Raw genomic sequence first — 21064 nt, forward strand, 5'->3', positions numbered from 1 at the left:
ACCAGGTAATATAGCTGACATGCCCATTGTAGCTCCATATGCTATGTGTCTTTAGCTCTCTGCAGACTACCCTGACTACTGTAGGCTGTATTCAGGGACTTTTATAGATATTAATATAATTTACACGTTACTTGATGTTCTAAAGAAAAATCACAAATGAGATCTCTGAAAGAGTTGTTATAAGAAATAAATTGTTTCTTCCAGACAGCAATAAGATTAAATGGAGAGCAAATGTAGATGTAAGAATTTTGCTTCTGAAGTTTCTCCTAAAAAAAAAAAAAGAAAAAAAAAAAGGTAATCTTGCTTGTATCTCCTTTATAGATTCAGAAGAGGGTCACAAACTCAGATTTGCAAAGACACCAAAGTCTGCAATCAAAAGTCAGAGATTTCAACATTAACTCTCATTTCTCACCAAATGCTTCCAAGTCCAAGCTATGCTATCCTTATTCATTTAATAGCCCAACACTGTCAGCAGCTGTCTTATATGATTTTATTTTTGCATGTCCCAATGAATTTTAGGAGAAACATCCTGGACGCAGTTAATTTGATATATGAAATGATACCCTAAACTATGAAAGGGCTATCTTTTTTTTATTATTTCTGGTCTTACTGTGTATGAATTCAACTAAACTTGAAGTTGTAGGGCATTTTGTGTTTGTGTGTGAGCATGTAATATGTGTCTAGGTAATGTTGTTTTGTTCAGGCACTGCTGTTATTTCTCAATGCCATTTTACCACCTTCTAGTCTCACTGTTAGGAGTGAAGATGCCAAGCGCGGGCGGAGGAAAGCCCAGGAGACAAGGCTGGAGCCCTTTCCATGTGAAACTTGGTGAGAACACACACACACACACACACACACACACACACACACACACACTCACTCATGGTCACAGATTCACATATACATACAGGTGCATATATTGATAGAGCCTAATTAAAAATGTTTAACTGTTTCTGTAACATTACTGGATGTGAGATATTAGATTACAGTTCATTATGTTTATAACACAGCTCTCTGGAATACTTGATTTTAATTGGTCAGTAATGGCATTCTGCAGTCAAATATTTTTGTATAATGACTGCTAAACTGTATAACTGACCATTGTAATTTGATTTCCTATAGAGGTCAACTGATAGTGGATTTTGCCTATACTGATAACTAATATGGTGGGAAAGGCTACTAACCGATTAATAGGTCAATCATTTTAATAAATAAATTCGCAGTCTTTCTTTACTATGACAGGCACAGACATAAAGGGCTACAATGAATAAAATCCCAGATGCAGTTTATTATTCAACAAAATTCAACATTATATTCGCATAATGCAGGACTTTTAAATATAAACATGCACCGGGGCCTCTTATTTAGAAATGACGGAGATTTGGCTACATTACAATGCTTGATATTTACCAAATTAAGCCTTTTATAGCCTATAAAAGGATACAAAATATGGATGAATACTGTCAATGTACTGAATATAAGAGTGTCAGGATTCTGACAATACTGTGGAACCAAGACATTCTAAATAAACCATCCTCAAGCGTCGGCCACAGAGGAACTCTGATGAATACAAATCTTTTTTTTTTTTTTTAACTATTCAACAATCGGCATAGATTATTCGCAGAAAAGCAAAAAAGCAACTATTGGCACCGATTCATGGGTAAACAGATATATTGGTCTACATCTTATTTCCTATGTAACTGTGTTTCTAGTTTCTGTGCTATTTACTCATATCACTCCCTGCTGTATTTCCAAAATCAGTGTTTCATGTCCATCTATTTATTTATTTGTTAGGTAGCCATGTAATAAGTGGGATAATGTACTGTCATTCGGTCATTACTGCAGGTCGAATGTCACAAGTAGTCATAGCTGTACTGAAATTCAGTACTGCAACACAATTGCAAGTGTGAAATTGCTTTTATACTACAGTTTAATAAACAAAAAGTTAATATCGAGTTACTTTTGTAATGACCGGTATGACTGTATGTCATCCGTTACTTAAAGTATGTGTGGTTATGTTGTTCAGTGATTCTTGATCTTGTTTATATTTTGGTGTATTTATTTAAAAGTTGCCTAATGTGGGTGGATCTCTCTCTCTCAGCACCAAACCAACGGTGGAAGATATAAAACAGTGGTCGCAGTCTTTTGATAAGCTGATGAAGAACCCGGCGGGGCGGAACAAGTTCCGTGAGTTCCTGCGGACAGAGTACAGCGAGGAGAACATGCTCTTCTGGCTGGCCTGCGAGGACCTGAAGAAGGAGATCAACAAGAGCGCCATCGAGGAGAAAGCGTGTGTGATCTATGAAGACTACATCTCCATCCTCTCACCCAAAGAGGTAGACACACACACAAACCCCCTTTCTAATCAACACACGCAGTGACAATGTAAGGTAGAACAGCTGTTTATTATAACATTAATGGCTTTCTTATTCAGTTGGACTTGATAGCTGATGGTATACCTAGTAAGGATATGTGGCGGAAATGTCTGTGAAAGAGGAAAGCATCATATTCTATTTTACATAGAAACATCAGACAAATTTAAAACTGTATTTTCCAGGCCTGGAAAATCATGGAAATTGCTAAAGTGAATATAAATTTTTCTAGTTTTTTCTCTGCATTAAAATTTCTCATCAGGTAGATATTCCTCTTGGGAAAGGTGGACCTTACTCCATACTAATGTCTGATTTGTGAGTAAATCATTTATTTGAGTCAATTAATAGCTCAAATATTTCACGTATCTTTTTTCAAAAAAATAATTCATAAGCGAATTGATCTGAATTAAAATGATAAAAAAAAATACAAATAAATCTGTATCCAGTAATCACAAATGACTGGAAAGGTCATGGAATTTTATTGGTCAAAAAGGGTGAGAACCCTTATTTTAATATTTATGAACAAACATCTTATAAGCATCTTAAAAAGAGCAGATTCGCATGCATTCTAAATCATATATGTTGAAAAAACATTTGCTCAGTATCATTCTAACATCCGAAAAGGAACATGTATTGCAGATACACTCTAAAAGCAGTGACGCAACAAGTTTCCAATTTGTCTGTCCACACTGAAAAATGCTGCATGATGCAACACAGTCACAGCCAATCAGAACATATTTGATGTTTAGTATACAGCTATGTGGAGCTGCATTTTAGACCAATGAGATTGTACTGTGGGAGGATCTTCCCAGGGTGACGTCACAAAAAAGAAACTGAGCAATCAACAGAAAGTCTAGTCATCCGTCGCAGTCATGGCTGGTTAGGACAAAAACTCGTTTTTTTTGTTTTTGTTTTTTTTTACGTGGAAGAGCTTATATTGCTTGATATTGTGCGTGGTTAGGGCATAGTGTCAGATAAAAAATTGTCTGTGTTTCAGACCACAGAGAAGCAACAGGCTCTACGTCTGTGGTAAGAGAGCTGAGGAAATGGAGTTGTCCTAATGCATATTGCATAGAGACACACAAATACATTACACAAATAAAGCAGTGAAGGGATTTTCACACATACAGCGATGGTCATTCATTTTCAATGAGAGTTAAATTTACATTGATGCAATTGGCAGACACTTTTATCCAAAGTGACTTACAGTGCATTCAGGGTATACATTTGATCAGTTTGTGTGTTCCCTGGGAATCAAACCCATTACCTTGCCGTTGCTAATGCCATGCTCTATCAGTTGAGTTACAGGAACAGATTTGGCGATTTCCAGCAACATGAGCGGCAACAACCAATTCTGATTAATCTAATAAATAATCAAGAGAAAAGAGATAACAATTACAACTGCCACAAATAACTAATTCCTACACTCACTGAGCACTTTATTTGGAACACTATGGTCCTAGTAAAGTGCCCGACGTGGTCTTCTGCTGTAGTAGCCCATTCGCCAAGGTTCGACATGTTGTGCATTCTGAGATGCTATTCTGTTGAGTTACCATAGCTTTTCTGTCAGTCTGGCCATTCTTCGTTGACTTCTCTCATTAACAAGGCATTTCCGTCCACAGAACTGCAGCTCACTGGATGTTTTTTGTTTTTGGCACCATTCTGAGTAAACTCTAGAGATTGTTGTGTGTGAAAATCTCAGGAGATCAGCAGTTACAGAAATAATCAACCAACCTGTCTGGTACCAAAAATTATGCCACATTTGAAATCACTGAGATCACATTTGTTCCACATTCTGATGGTTGATGTGTACATTAACTGAAGCTCCTGACCCGTATCTGCATTATTTTATGCATTTCACTGCTGCCACACAATTGGCTGATTAGATAATGACATGAATAAGTAGTTGTACAAGTGTACCTAATAAAGTGGTCGGTGAGTGTACTTTAACAGTGCATCTTGAATTATTGGTTTTTATTATGAATATATTAATAAAACAAGTTTTAACAACATAACGGCAAGCACACAAAGGTTATGCAGCTACACGAAGACAGCAGTCTGAAGTGTCACTCGAGTGAGCAGGACATTCCATTTTATAAATACTTTTTTTTATTTCAATTCCTCCGTCGTCATTTCCTTTCCTTGCATCTATTCCTCATTTCCTAAGATGGTGGAGCTAGGATGCAAGGAAAGGAAACTAGGATGCACAATTTCAGAAATGAGAAGTACCCTGTATCTACAGTATATATGTACTGTGTCCTCTCAGTGTTCATGTTTGTACCTCTGTATGTGTTTAATGTGGGGTTGCATGTGTTATAAACCTTATTATTGTAATTGGAATGGACGGATTGGTGGCTTTTCCTGAAAGGGGAACATTTTGAGGGTGTTTTTATCTCCCTTTGTCCTCTCACTCTTTTATGGAATGTAGATTCCATAGTATGTTCAGGTCTGTGACTGGCTGCGGTCTGACCAATGGCAAGCCAATGGGGCTTTATCTTTAAATACAAAACATACAGATATACCAACACACTTCAATATGGTGTAGTGTGATCTGTAGTACTTGACCCATTGGATTCTACTAGCCTAATAGTATTGTTGGTCATTGATTTCTGTAATGACACATTATATTTTGTAAGGCTCATTTCCCGAGACACTAATTCAGGCCTTGTGTACATGTGTCACAGAGTGTAACATCATAAAGCAGGTTTATCCTGCTTTCTATTATGAGCTGTTTATGTTTCGTCTCCTATCAGTGTCAGGCAGTTGGGGGCACATGTATACAACACTGTCATTGCATGCTTCTGTCTGTCTGTTTTCTCTGTATGCAGGTGTGTTTTATTTATTGTGTTGGCATGTTGAATGCCCCTTTATTATCTGTGTGTACACAGCACTCGCATCTTCAAACTACTTTAGTTTCTTGGATTAAATTAAGAAACTAAGGTTGACCACAGGAAACTATAAATTGATCCCTGCTGGCCTTCCTACTGTAGAGCATTTCTATAAATAGGCTGTAGAGTGAGAGAGGGAGTGAATAAGGGTTAGATGGATGGGCCCCTCTGTCAGCCCAGTGTTTGATTTGTGTTGCTCTGAGCCACTCAGCTCACAGTACACCCTTGTGGATCTAATACGAAAATGTTTTCAAAAGGAATCTGTAAAAGTAGTCTTAGTAGAAAGTAAACCAGAGAGGTCAGTGCCCACAAACTATCTAATGAACCATCTAACGAACTGTTGACGCCGAACGTGTTTTTTCGTCTGTCCGCACTGTTTTTCAATTGTTTTCATATATAAACATGCATTAGGCAGACATTCATGACCGTTGTGCATCTTGCTGTTTTTTCAGCGTTTCGCCAGGAGTGGCAAGTTTAGACACTGTGTCAAGTTAAAAACTGTTTAAAACACATCTCGAGACACTTGTGCTCTGCTCTATTTGTGGTCCTGGACATGCGTTCGGTGCTAACGGGCCCTAAAATGGCAAGAGTTTGCAAAATTCATTAATTCCATTCTGTTTGGCTGATTGCTACACAACTTCCAGGAGTTGGGATGCACATGTTTTTATTAGTCTGCTAAGCAGAAAAGTTCTGTTTACAAGTCAGCTGCTACAATGACTTAGTGATATCCAGTTCGTGAACGAATCTTTTTAGTGAACGAGTTAAACCAATTCACCAAATCGGACTGAAACGTTCGTGTCTCGATTCAACACTGATCCACAAGTTACTCTATCTTAACCTGTTTCTCGGACATGCATGGCACTCAGCCGGGAGTAATATGATCCTAGAACTGGTGATAACTGCTTTTCCTAACTCTTCTTTGCAACGAACCACTCAAAATAGTTCACAAATCGGACTGAATGCTCCACTCGTAACAGTTCTCGAGTCAACAGTACACTGAACTGAGAATACTGAGAACTGATGAGCTGCTGACGTTGAGCATGCGTGTGATTAAGGGGTGAAATGTATGTTTCAGGTGTATTTTGCTGAACAGCAGAAAGTATAGCAAATAAAACATACTGGAAATATGTTTATGACTTGATTGTATTACCGTTTTATCAATGAATGATGATGATCCGGTCACAACAGTTCTCGAGTCAACAGTACACTCACTGATCCGGGGACAGCACAGCAGCTCTCGAGTCAACAGTACGAGTCGCTCGTAACAATTCTCGATTCGAAAGTACACTGAACTGAGAATCGCCTCTTTCGGAGGTGTCTGAAATACTGAGAACTGATGAGCTGCTGACATTGAGCATGCATGTGATTAAGGGGCGAAATGTATGTTTCTGGTGTATTTTGCTGAACAGCAGAAAGTATAACAAATAAAACATACTGGAAATATGTTTATGACTTGATTGTATTACCGTTTTATCAATGTATGAAGATGATCCAGTCTACAGTTCTCCAGTCAACAGTACACTGATCCGGGGACAGCAGCTCTCGAGTCAACAGTACATCGAGTCGATCACAGCAGTGGTCACTGCTGATCAGTGAGCTGTTGATGAGCATGCGTGAACAAAGGACGTGAACAAGGGTCGAAATGTTTCAATCGAGAGATGAAAATGAATTTTACTATTGAGTATTGTGCATGCAGATTATATTTGAAGTTGTTATGAGCTGGATCATAGTTTCTGTAAAAAAGGCTGAGTTGATTAAGACTACTTTAATCACTTTAAATGCTTTAGACATGTGTAGAACATCCACGTTTGTATATCAGTGTCAGTACTGGGTGATTTAGGTGCAAAACTTTAATGTAATGTATTGTAAGATCAATGAATGAAACACTGATGACAATATGTATCCTTATTAGTATAACTTAATTAAATAAAATGTAATCTGCAATATGCACTTTCATATGGCTTTATTGAATGTGTTTGAGTGTGTATTCTATGACGCCGGTGTATTAGCATTATGTACAGTGACATCATTACATGATAACGTAAATGAACTGGTGAATCGGTTCATTGAAACGAACCGTCTGAAAGAACCGGTTCGCGGAAAAGAATCAGACTTCCCATCACTAAAAATGAGTGCTTCTAAGGAAGAACAGTGGCTGCACTGCGTCACTGAAGACTCATTTGCATAAAGTTCAACTTTATCGCATCACCAGTGGACGCTGTCAGGCTTGTTGCATCAAATCAACAATTCTCATTGAAAATGAATGACTAACATTAAGGAAGCACCAAATTGAAAATGTTGGGCCTCTTCCAATACCGTTTTTAACAACAACAACAAAAAACTATTGCTCCATACTGATACCAATATTTTGCCACTTACCATATTTTGTCATCGGATCACTTTTTTGCTCAGAAATTATGTTTTTCAAAATGCATAAAGAGTACAAAAGCTTTTTATTATTCTAAAAATAAATAATTTCCATTAAACATGGATTGGATCTGTTGAACACAAAATTTTAAAGAGAGCCACAATGAAAGATAAATAGAAGATAAAAAAAAGATGTAAAATATATATATATATATATATATATAAGTATGATAAATTATGTGGAAAAAGATTATTTGTACTTCTAAAACCTTTTTGTACTTCTGTTTTTGCAGTTCAAAACAACAGAACTCAAATTTTACATGTTTGTACTGTATATAATAGAACATCACAAATTCATTCTGGGTAATTCCACGGAAATGTCAAGCACATCATGGAAAAATAAATAAGGAACAATATGCCCTTTTAAGTTCTATTGTGGGATAATGGATAATGCCATACACACCGCTAGAGGGCACCCCTTGCTTACACAATGCTGACTGATTCGCTGAATGCAGTCTATTTTTAAGCTTTCAAGGTTCATTAATCGCACAAGGCCATATTGCGATTTCAATCTTAACTCAATCAATCTTGAAGCCTTAATGGATACCATACCAATGTCTAAGAATTCAAAGTCATCATGTAAGTGCAGCTTTCACAACTGTCAAATGAAGATTGCAATTAATCAGAAAATGTATTGTTTTACCCAGCCCTAATGACTACCTGACTATGTTGTTCAGTATTCACAGTTCATTTCCTCCCTATGTCTTTAAGGTGAGTCTGGACTCCCGAGTGAGGGAAGTGATCAACAGGAGGATGCAGGATCCAACCCCTCACATATTTGAGGATGCACAGCTGCAGATCTACACTCTCATGCACAGAGACTCCTACCCACGTTTTCTCAACTCCTCCATCTACAGATCACTGGTGCAGGGGGGGTCACGCTCCTCATCTGAGTCATAGTCCCCCTCTCTTTCTCATCCGTCTCTCCCTCTGTCTCACATTCTGTCCAACCATCCTTCTGTTTCTCCCCATTTCTCTCGATCTCTCTCCATTGCACAATCACTCAAGGAGAAAGTACTCCTTTTTTGTGTGTCATTATGGTTGGATAATTTTTTCCGTTGGTCAGTTGTCCTCTTTAATTTTTGAGGGAATCCCTCATTTTTTGGTGTTTCTCCTGAATCTGCACAGACTGAAACTTGAAGACACAGGGTTGATTTCATCCTTTTTCCCTGTACCATCATTCCAAGTGTATGAGGCAGCAGCATCAACTACTGATTTACACAGCCATCTTTTGACTTTTTTTCATCAAACATGTTTTTCTTGTCTTCTAACGTCTCTAGTTGAAGAGAGCTGAGAGGGCCTCTGCAATAAGATACACTGGAGTGGCCTGACCAATCTGCGCCTCTCTCCTCAATCCTGTCCACTGTCTCTGTGCTTTGATTGGCTCTCTGAGGTGAGGGGCTGAGTGGTGATTGGCTGGCTAATTGTAAAGAGAGGAACAGCACTTTTTCCAGGTGCAAAACAATTAGGTAAAAAATAATAGTTAGAGTACTAATCAATTTACAGACCCAGGCAGAATCTGATGACCTTTTTTGTATTTTATGCATTGAATTTAAAAATGGTAAAATGTGTTAAATAGAGTACTATATTCTTATTGGTAGCTGAACGCATTTCACATTAGCTAATTTATTTAACAAACAAAATTGTATGGGGCACCAGATGTGTAAAATGTTATACATGACGGACATTCCGATTGGTACAGATTCCATATGGGCCTGATAATTTCTAATAACTGATATCAATAAGATGAGAAAGGGGAGGACCACCAATTTTAGATAAATAAAAAAAAAAAAATAAAAATAAACATGAGAGAATGCCAAGGTCTTAATTAGACTGGTCACTCAAACACATTTCAAAATGAGTATTTTTAATGTTATTTATTTTTTCATTAAACTGTGATTTCTGTGTTTATGTCTGTTTTTGTCAGAAATACTTTTTGTAAGAGACACTAAAGTATCAGAACAGAACCAACAGATTTTAGGAATCACAGGCACAAGACGTACTATTTAAAGGTGCACTTAGTCATTTTTTTCCTCCATTAAAAAAGTTTAACTCCTAAAGACTTGAATTGTAATTTTGCAATATATTTAGGAAATCATGACCACTCATATATATAAAATATGTTTTATTCTACATGGAGAGGGTCTGCACATGGGGGCTGCCATGTTAGAATCACATGACCAGCCAAATATTATTCGCAGTCCTGTTATTTGACACTTTCACTCATTGATTAAAGTAATCATGGCTGATTGTGAATACTAAATTTCTACAAAGGCATCTGAAACTGAAAACTATTGATTTAAAATGATGCTGTAACCAAGCCGCTAGGTGTCAGTGTCAGTCCAAGATGACACAAAGACAAAAGTTACTGAGTGCACCTGTAAAAGATTATGCGCATTATAATGTTTTTTTTTGTTTGTTTGTTTTTTTTTGGCTAAATTAAAAGAGCAATTCTCTGAAACATAAGATAATCTATTGCCACTTTTATACAGGACACCTGATAAATTGCAGTAAAATTGCTGTATTTACCTTTTCCAATAAATGTATCACATCTGCTATTTACACATGCAGTAGCTTTCCATATTTGATCTGTTTTGCTACCATTCTCACATCAGCACCAAAATGCCATTTAAATGTCAGAAATGTCGGAAATGCCCTGCTTAGATAGAGAGAAGGGATAAATTTGAAATCGCATGCTACCATAATACACTTACTATTTCTGATGTATACAGAATGTAGCCAAGCTCTTTCATTTCACTGTCTGTTCAATTTGACAAGATATCTGTCCATAATGTGATCCTGATTTTCAAATCTTGCATCACAGGTACACCATTAATATACATCTTTCTATCATGGTAAAATACATAGAAAGGTGTTTTTCTACACCTTTGTCTTTAAACTCTGTATGTGTTTTTAAGGGGACCAAATCTCCTACAATATTTGTCAGCATTAGCAAATAAGAAAAAGCACTGTGTGAGTTTTATATACAGTATTATACAGGTACCCTTACAAAGAAGCCATTAACTATTATAAAACCCCATTTTAAGACAAGAAATCAAAATAGTCTCTGTTCATTTATTTACACCCTTACTGGTATTATGCTGCATTATTAAAATGCTGATTTTAAATGTTTTCTGGGCAAAATACAAAGCACATATCATTTTCACTTAGGAACATTTCAGTTATGTGATGTCACACATTTCAAGTTTAATGCTCAGATAGTGAAACAGTTTCAGTGTTACACATGCACTCATGCTAAAACTTAATTGAAGGCATTCTAAGTTGACATACAGTGACTTTTAAAGGGATTGTTCACCCCAGAATAAAAACTTATTGTTCCAAACTTGTATGACTTTCTTTTTTCCATGGAACACACAAGAAAATTTGCTGAAAGTTATCATCAGTCACCATTAACTTTCATCATTTAAAAATGAATGGTGACTGAGAGTGTCATTCTGCCTTACATCTCATTTTGTGTTCCACGAATGAAAGGAAATCAAGGTTTGGAACATCATGAGGCTTAGTTTATAACAATTTTCATTTTTGGGTTAACTATTCCTTTTAACCAGCTAGATATTAAGAATATAGAGAGAGGGAGATGATAGTGGAATTGGTTGAATTGGTGTTAACACTGTGCGCTCAAATATTTTTTTTATCTAAACATTTCATAATGTGAATCTGAAAGCCAATCAGTACTGTGCAAGAGGGTCCACACAATAGCAGAGACTTTCCAGTGTGGATTTTATTATATCATTTGTCTTATGTTAGCACTGATCTAAATATTGATTAATGAATAGTATGTGTATAGAATCTCGTGTCCTCATTCACTGGAGGTTAGTATTTCCTATGAGCATCAATTCTTAAACAGTGGTGGTTTTATGCTCCATGTAGTTTGAGCAAACTGATCTGAGACCAGTAGTTGAGAGAATTCTCAAAACATTTCAGAACTCTCATTTCACATTGAAATGGGACAAAAGCATCCACATCCGCCTGGTACTTTCAGGATTTTGTTATTTGTAAATATACACATTAGAGCAAAATATACAAATCTATATTCAAATAAGGAAGCTTAAAATGCAGATTTTCAGACAGTGACAATGTATAAGATTTAGTTATATTTGGCATTTTTGCCAAACATAATTTAGAGGAACTTCATGTACTGTAGTACCTAAAAAAAAAAAATTAAAAAAACGAGTGATGCCTTTATTTTATTTTTTTATTTCATCGGTTGCAGTATGCATGATGTACATTTTTGAATATTTGTGTAATATATGTGTGTATATGGGTATATATGTACATGAACTTATATTTAGTATTGCTCTTGTTATCCGACATGATGTGACCAGTCTAACTTAAGCCAGATTTCTGAATGTATGGGAATGTGTGTGTGTCTGGTCAAACAGTTATGTATAAGGTTAAGTGAACTGTAGTAAGACAATGGGAGAGAGATGTCAGTATCATTAGGGCCTTTGGAAGCACACTCTCAATATGATATTACACAAGGATACGCACAGTTAAATACAATCTTATTCTTTAAATAATATACGCTTTAAAACACCGTAAAAGAGGGAAGTGTGCTGGTGGACCTCTCAGAGTTTCACATCGCATGTGCAATTTGCGTTCACACTGAACGCAATTAAATTGCTGGAGGGTCGCCGAGTCACTGTACTGTACAACCACAGCATAGTATCAGAAGGCGGATCACATGGTCACACTGTCTCCACTCCCATTGGTAGTCACTGCTCATTTGCATAACGTTAAACTTTGTCGCATCCTCAATGGTAACTGTTGCTTACGTTGCCTCAAATTGCAAACTCGTCAAAATGAATGACTTCCTATGGATTTGTTGCTGCAAATCACTGTCAGTGTGAAGGACAAAATTCGAACACTCCTAGTATAATCTACAAAGCTGTCTATACTGCATGTGTGAAACATTTAGAAAGCAAAAACATTACATTGAAAAGCACACTTGCAGTGTGGAAAGTTTTGCTGATTGTAATAGGTACTTTATATAACGTTAAACTCTGTGAAACTTTGTTGCATCCTCAATGGTTACCATCGCTCATGTCACCTCAAATTGCCAACTCATAAAAAATCAACGACTTCATGTTGCTTTGTCGCTGCAAATCACTGTCAGTGGAACATACAACACTAAACGATGCAATCAGGACACTCTTATTATGATAAATGGAGCTGTGTATGCTGCAAGCTTTGAGAAGGCAAAAGAATTCTTGCATTATGGACAGCTTTGTTAATTATAAACCTTCAGAATGCAAAAACAGTACATTGAAAAACACGCCTGCAGTGTGGACAGCTTTATTGATTATAATAGGTTCATTCTTATTTGTCGCAACATAGCTGTCTACACTGCAAGTGTGCAAAACATTCAGAACGCAAAACTGGTACGTCAAAAAGCACACTTCCGGGACAACTGCGTTGATTTATAGGTGCATTCTTATTTGTCGCAACAAAGCTGTCTACACTGCAAGTGTGCGAAACGTTCAGAACGTGAAAATGGTAAATTGAAAAACACGCTTGCAGTGTGGACAACTGTTGATTATAATAGGTGCATTCTAATTTGTCGCAACAAAGATGTCTACACTGCAAGTGGGTGAAATGTTCAGAACGCAAAAATGGTACATCGAAAAGCATGCTTGCAGGATGACTTCGTCAATTTTAATAGGTGCATTTTTATTTGTCGCAACAAAGCTGTCTACACTGCAAGCATGCAAAACATTCAGAACGCAAAAACAGTACATAGAAAAGCATCCTTGCATTGTGGACAACATTGTCAATTATAATAGGTGCATTCTTATTTGTCGCAACATAGCTGCCTACACTGCAAGTGTGCAAAACATTCATAACGCAAAACTGGTACATCAAAAAGCACGCTTCCAGAACAACATCATCGATTTTAATAGGCGCGTTCTTATTTGTCGCAACAAAGCTGTCTACACGGCAAGCGTGCAAAACATTCAGAATGCAAAAACGTTACTTAGAAAAGCATCCTTGCATTGTGGACAGCTTTGTTAGTTAAAATAGGTGCATAGGTAAAAAAAAAAAAAATAGGTGTTTTGCAGAGTGCGAAAACGGTAAATAAAAAAAACACACTTGCAATGTGGACAACTGTTGATTATAATAGGTGCATTCTAATTTGTCGCAACAAACCTGTCTACGCTGCAAGCGTGCAAAACGTTCAGAATGCGAAAACGGTAAATTGAAAAGCATCCTTACAGGATGACTTCGCCGATTTTAATAGATGCATTCTTATTTGTTGCAACAAAGCTGTCTACACTGCAAGTGTATGTCAAAATTTGTACATCAGCTTTCAGTGTGGGCAGCTTTGTTAATTATAATGGGTGTGTTCGAATTCATCGCAGTGTAGAAACTGTCGAACAGTAGGAGGCATCGTTTCCCAGATAATCCTCATTCTCTGTCAGCTGAAAGAACAGACAGACTTCTACAAACCTGTAATTGATTGGAGACAGGGACTGTGACCTAGAGCTGCTTATGTTTACATAGATTTCTTTAAGGTGCCAAATTGATTTAGCCTTCTTACAGTCTCAAACTAAGGACATTTGTGTGGATGCGTGAATGCAAGAGCGAGTCTGTCTCAGTGTGTGATGTATTTCCATGCAATCATAGTTTCAACATATTGCAACACACTGTCACCAAATAGTCCAACTTTTCCCTTTTTGTATAATATTTTGGTTTTAGTGTTTAAAACAAATCAAGATCTCTAAGTGTGCACCTCACGTGCCAGCCTCAATTTCTAGCTGTCTCACTTGCACTCATTTACCTTCATTTTATTTCATTCTTATGTTCTCTCTGGTCACTTTGTGAGATTCTCCTCTCTTAGTCACATATTCTGCCATACAGCAGTGAGATCGGTCCCTGACTCATGGACTTCTATGGACATTTATTTATTGACATTAGCATTATATTTTGTATTAAAATAAATCAAGTTGTGTTTTAAAAAGAGTATGTTTCTGGATGTCTGGACCAATTTTTTCCTTCCTGAAGTCTGTGACCATTACTGTGTAACCTCTCTTCACCTTTAGGTGCCATAGCAGGGCGCCCTCTTCAGGTTGTGGTTGGGATGGATTTAAGGTCCCCTTTAACCCAGGCCAGCTCATTACCAGAATTCAAAGATGATTTATTCATGAACTCATCTGTAATAATCCATAACCTCTGACTTGGTTGCAGAATTTTCTTTGAATTTTTTTTTTTTTTTTTTTTTTAAGAGAAAAATTACTATAATGATAATAATAAAGATGTTTGTGTTATTCATTTACAACTTTTCAAGATATTTACTGTAACTGTGGTCTCAAAAAGGCCTTTTTACACTACGCTTAACATCTTTTTAAACCCCATGTTAAGGATACATTTAAACCCTGCATTAAAGGAATATTCCAGACAAGTTCAAGACAAGTTTAGCTAAATGGACAGCATTTGTGACATAATATTGATTACCAAAAGAAAATTATTTCGAATTGACTCGGCTTTTCTTTAAAAAAGCAAAAATCAGGGTTACAGTGAGGCACTTACAATGGAAGTGAATGGGGCCAATCCATAAACTGTTTCAAAAGTATAGCCACAAGTCATAAACAATATGCATGTTAACATGATTTTAGTGTAATAAAGTCACTTACTAACCTTTCCTGTGTAAAGTTACAGCCAATTTTACAACTTTGTTGCCATGACGAGTCGACGTAACGCTGTAAACCGGTAGTCCCAGTATAAACGATTTAAAGCTCAAATAATACATGAGTTTTAACAGAAAAATAAATGCAAGTGCTTTTATACAATTCAAAACGTTATTAACAAACATTTTTGCCTTTAAACTCTTCAAAAATTGGCCCCATTCACTTCCATTGTAAGTGCCTCACTGTAACCTCGGTTTTTGCTGCTTCTTTTTTCCTTTTTTTTTTTTTTTTTAAGGAAATGAGGGACCATTTTTTTTATGGTAATCAACATTATGCCACAAATGCTGTGGATTGAGCATAACTTGTACTGAACCCGGAATATACCTTTAAGCAACGCTTTACACTTGAAAGGTAGGTGGTTAAACAATACAATACAAAGCAGTGCTAACCATAAATTGCAATTCCAAAGGAACAGTGTTATACAATGTGGCTCTTGAATGAAGCGTCAAGTTATTTACCAACAGGTGATCAATCTTAGGCCACATCCACAAGAATATGTTTCCATTTGAAAATGCATTGATTTTAATATGATTATGTTTTCTGCCAACAAAAAAGGAGACTTTCAAAAACACTTTCTAGTAACTCATACTTTGGAAAATGTTGACGCTTGGAAACTGAAAACTGAGATTTCAACATATTTGTGTGGATGTGGCCATAAACACAACAATGCTTGCCTTAAAAATTAATGCACTTTGAATAACAGAAACATTCTTGGTTTTAGCATCTGAGGAAACCAGTTATTAATTAACTTTTCTTGTAATATGTAATATTCAGAAGATTTAAGACAACCATAGCTAATGTATGAGGTGACAACATCCCTGGATGGACAAGCAGTTTGGAATATAAAGGTTGCTGTACTTGTTCAATCAATGTTGCTGCCTTTGTAAATATGCAAATAAGAACATTAATCTAGGCTTTACAAATGTAGTGTGTAATCTCAAAACCTAAATACCCCAAATTATATAACTAAATCTGACTTTGAGCAATAGTTCAGTTTTTGCAAGGAGTTTTTGTCTTTTTGTTTTGCTAGTACTGTATTTTTTTATTCAAAATTGTAAATGGTCTTCATATTACTTTCTTAATTTCACCCAAGGACGTAATCATACACATCTTTAGATTCAGATTATTGCTCAACCGATATGGGATTTTCCAATGACCAATTCTTAAACTTTTAAATGTGGTCCGCCTTAATCCTGTACAGTATGTGTAATTAAGGCATTGATTTCAGCTCACTCCCCTTACAAAAATGCAGTATTACTGCAATCTATGTAGTAAAAAGTGCAGTTTTGTGTAGTACAATGATGCTGTACTGCACTTACAATGCATTTTAACTGTACTGCAGTGAAGTCTATCAGTACTGCAATTGCAGGTCAGTGTAGTACTACTACAGTTCAGTGAAATATACCTGCATTCCACACTGGTATAATTGCAGAACATTGCAAAATTATAGCAGTTCAGTGTAGTACAATTTCAAATCAATGCAGTAGAGCTGTAGTTTGTGTAGTTCACCTGCAGTATGCAGTATAAATGGAGCTTCAATTACAAATGGATGCACAAAATAAACAACAAAGAAAAAGGTCCAAAGGACACCAAGAGCAGCCCCCTTCCAAGCAGTCTCGCAGTCTTTTTAAAAGGCCTAGAAGTACATTGTCCAGGTGTGTGCAATGAAGCAATTTGGACAAAACCAAATCGCAATGACATTGGGAGCACAGACTGCAAAGCGAAATCAGGGTCGTCACAGGGTGTGCAGTTTAGTTGATTAGACTGTTAGTTCTCCCACTAGTCAACATGTTGGGTTGGTGTCTACTAGTCGAGGATCACATGAATTCAGTTGCACTTGTTACATATGGTGATAGCAAGAGGAAAATTCCTTAGTCCACAAACTACGTTCTGTGTATTTTGTGAATTTTTTTTTTTTTTTCAAATATAGGCTATGCAAATATATTTGGAATTACGCTAAAGTGTAAATAGAGTGAACATGGAGTGCTCATAAGTTGCATGTGAACTCTCTCTCATGCAAACACACACAAGTGTGTAAGGAGAGAGAGAAAAGCAGAAAGAAAATCGGGAAAAAATAGGTTAGCACAACCTCTTTTTTATTCTATTTTCCTTCTTCGTAATAGCTCCTTCTCAGTATGGTGGAGTGGAGACATAACTTTATAAATGTAAATAATTTACAACATTTCTACCCATGCACATTACCATACATCTTGACAAATACTAACCATATGGCACTTGGCAGAGGTCCAAAAGGTTTTCCAAAAAGACTTTTGGATTGATTCCTGCTTTTAAACAGAGATGTGGCTTTGGATGGAAATTAAATTACCACAATGTCAAAAAACATTAGGTAATTAGGCCGGGAATTTTCTTGAGAAAAACACAGACATTTTGGATTCAGACAGCAATAAAATCACTGACTAGCCCCTGTAATTGCTGGAATTACCTTACATCCCAATGTAAAACAATTACTGCCCAAATAGGGCGCAGCGCTTTTCATGTGGAGTTCAAAGCAGCGTGAATCATTTGAATGCGAGCGACTTGACAACTGCTGTAGTAAAGTGGACCACCACACCCTGTCAGATTATTAAAATTGTGGAGGATGAGGGTTTAAGAGATTTAATGCCTATTGCAATGAATATCCAACATATGGGAAACTAGTTGTTTCAATCAGTCAACCTCCCAGTTAGACTTTGGGAAACCTTTAATGTTACTATTTTAGTACTTTTTTATCTTTATACTGTGAAAGGCTTTGTTTGGAAAATATTAATAAAGCATTGTTGCATATTGTTTCCTTTTCTTATATATATTACATTTTTATCCCTTTTTCTCCCAATTTGGAATGCCCAATTCCTACTACTTAGTAGGTCCTCGTGGTGGCACGGTTACTCACCTCAATCCGGGTGGTGGAGGACAAGTCTCAGTTGCCTCTGCTTCTGAGACAGTCAATCTGTGCATCTTATCATGTGGCTCATTGTGCATGACACCGCGGAGACTCACAGCATGTGGAAGTTCATGCTACTCTCTGCGATCCATGCACAACTTACCACACACCCCACTGAGAGCGAGAACCACTAATCGCGACCACGAGGAGGTTACCCTATGTGACTCTACCCTCCCTAGCAACCGGGCCAATTTGGTTGCTTAGGAGACCTGGCTGGAGTCACTCAGCATGCCCTGCATTCTAACTCGCGACTCCAGGGGTGGTAGTCAGCGTCAATACTCGCTGAGCTACCCAGGCCCCCTGTTTTCTTTTCTTTTTAAGTACTAAATGCATTTTGACAGGAAAATAAGTATATATAGAGTCATATTTCAGTATTTTCAAAACCTGATTAACTATGAAAAATCATGCGATTGAATATATAATCACATTGCCAATGCTGGGTGTTCTATACATTACAGTACTGCAGTTTAGAGGTAATGTACTGTACTGTGTTCATGACACTTGCTCTAATAATTTGTGAAAATGGATGCCTTTAACATTGCCATTTTTTCATGTTAATTTTATGCTTTTATATTTACTAGTGAATGTTTAATTTGAAATATTGTGTTGCTGATGCTCAGGTATCTTAATGGCCAGGCACGTCTTTAAAAGCTTTTAAAACTTTTTAAACATTTGAATGTCAATAAATTGCTGATTGATAATAACCTGCATTGTGTTTGCAGTCATTGGTCAGGTCAAGCTTTTAAGTATTTAGGGAAGTACAGAAAATGTATTAAGTGTGGGAGTGCGTAGTGCAGTTCTAGAGAACAACAGTAGAACTGCAGTACAAGTGTGGTAATTTGGGCACAGTATTCCTGCAGTTTTCAGTACTGCAGTACAAGTGTGGTAATTTGGGCGCAGTATTCCTGCAGTTTTCTATACCGCAGTACAAGAGTGGTAATTTGGATGCAGTTTTCCTGCAGTTTTCAGTACTGCAGTACAAGTGTGGTAATTTGGATGCAGTATTCCTGCAGTTTCCTGTATTGCAGTACAAGTGTGTTATTTGGACGCAGTAATCCTGAAGTTTCCAGTATTGCAGTAATACTGTGTCCAATTTACCACACTTGTACTACAGTTAAAAAACTACAGTTATTTTTTGTAAGGGCCATAAACATCATGGGCCAAGACCATTTCAGATAAGCTTACTATTGTGAGTTGACCAGTCTTTCAACAGGGGTTTGAAACCCTGAGGGATTGTCTCCGGTTTTATCATTCTCATTGCCATCGCTGAGAACTTACTGAGAAATACTGCATATTGCCAAAACAAACACGGCACCAGTCAGGCGGTTCTACGCCATGAACAGTGAACACTGTACATTAGCAAAGCTCTGTGTATTAGCATCTGATAACCACTGTTCCAACATCTGTGTTGCATAAAGTTTGAATGTGTGAAGGAAAAAACAAATGGCTAAAAATGCGAGACGGAAATACCACTAACAGAGAGACTTTCTCCCATCCCCCCTTTCACACACATTCCTAGAGTCGAACAAGAGGCTCAGTTGATGTTGCCATTCCAACAAGAATTTGGAGGTAGATGGTTGCAGTGATAAAGGCTGAGTGACCCCTTACCTGGGCAGATGTTATTTACAGAAACAGTCTGAGTGATGTCTCAACAAAAGAGATCGGAACAGACCCCTTATTAGACCAATAAACTTGTGAAAGTCATTCTCAAGATGCGTATTGTACAAAACAATGGCAAGAACTGGCTGAAAATTGCAGTTTCAATCTGATTGCTGGCTTTATGCAACTTCCAGAAGAGTGCACAGATTCAGTCCATCTGGAAACAAAGCCTTGAAAAGACAGTCTGCAATATTAACTAAAGCTGCGGTTTTCAAACTGGAGAGTGCCAGAGCATGTCAGGGGAGGTGCGGAAAATGATGATAAATTCACCATGTAAAATCAAAAGATACAATAATATGTATTGTGAAGATTAATGAAAATGAATATCATAAAGGGATCATGACATGAAGAATCAAATTTGCTGACAAAATATTTTAGATTTTCCTTGATCTTTTGACATTTAAGAGGTCATTGTACTATAAAAACATACTGTAAGTTTCAGAACTCAAAACTTCCTCTACACTGCAAAAAGAGCATTTGTTGAAACCAAGCTGCCAAAATGACTCGTTCTCTACTTCCTCCACATTGTGATGTCACACTGTGGTAGACATTTGCATCTGTCCACCTCCACAGCAACGCATAATTTACCTTATCACTTCCGTAGCCTGTGATGAGCAGTGAGATGGCAAGAAGAGAGCAGGTCAGTCAAGAGCAGAGAGCCAATCATAACAGTGGCCATTTACTCTCAGGTCTTTAAGGAGAAGCAACACCAAAACCGAGCATTTCTGACAGAGGGTCAGAATGAGGGTGAAAATGATCATGTTTTACAAATATATTACTATACTTAATATTATAAGTGAACCTCAAGGAACATATTAAAATAATTAAAAAAAAGGCATGTCACGACTAATAGATGATTGTCCATCTTAATAGGCCATAGCTCTAGCGTTATAATACCATTAATCATCCATGTACCGGTTTGGCCATGCCATTTGGCCAGTAACTTTTTTTTAGGAACTGCAGCATAATACATGGTTAAATTTGCACTGAAGTAATGATATTCTGATGCTCTCTAACAATGTAAGATATGTGAGCAAATCAAATGACATATAAACTGTCAATTAAGAACAT

The 21064-nt window shown here is 37.0% G+C and overlaps 1 protein-coding gene across 5 annotated transcripts in view; it reads left to right on the forward strand.

Moving 5' to 3' along the window:
* The window catches only part of LOC127420407 (regulator of G-protein signaling 17-like), a 59834-nt gene extending 45999 nt beyond the window's left edge, over positions 1-13835 (forward strand). For 4 of the 5 annotated variants that reach the window (XM_051662684.1, XM_051662681.1, XM_051662683.1 and 1 more), the window contains 3 exons: positions 745-828; positions 2102-2336; positions 8399-13835. In XM_051662684.1, coding sequence (XP_051518644.1) covers positions 745-828; positions 2102-2336; positions 8399-8587 — 508 coding nt within the window. In that variant the 3' untranslated portion in view covers positions 8588-13835. The remainder of the gene's footprint in view (positions 1-744; positions 829-2101; positions 2337-8398) is intronic. The other variant, XM_051662682.1, reaches the window with a different exon arrangement.
* The last annotated feature ends 7229 nt before the right edge of the window (positions 13836-21064 follow it).

Source organism: Myxocyprinus asiaticus, chromosome 29 (genome assembly GCF_019703515.2).
Source record: "Myxocyprinus asiaticus isolate MX2 ecotype Aquarium Trade chromosome 29, UBuf_Myxa_2, whole genome shotgun sequence".
Lineage (NCBI taxonomy): Eukaryota > Metazoa > Chordata > Actinopteri > Cypriniformes > Catostomidae > Myxocyprinus > Myxocyprinus asiaticus.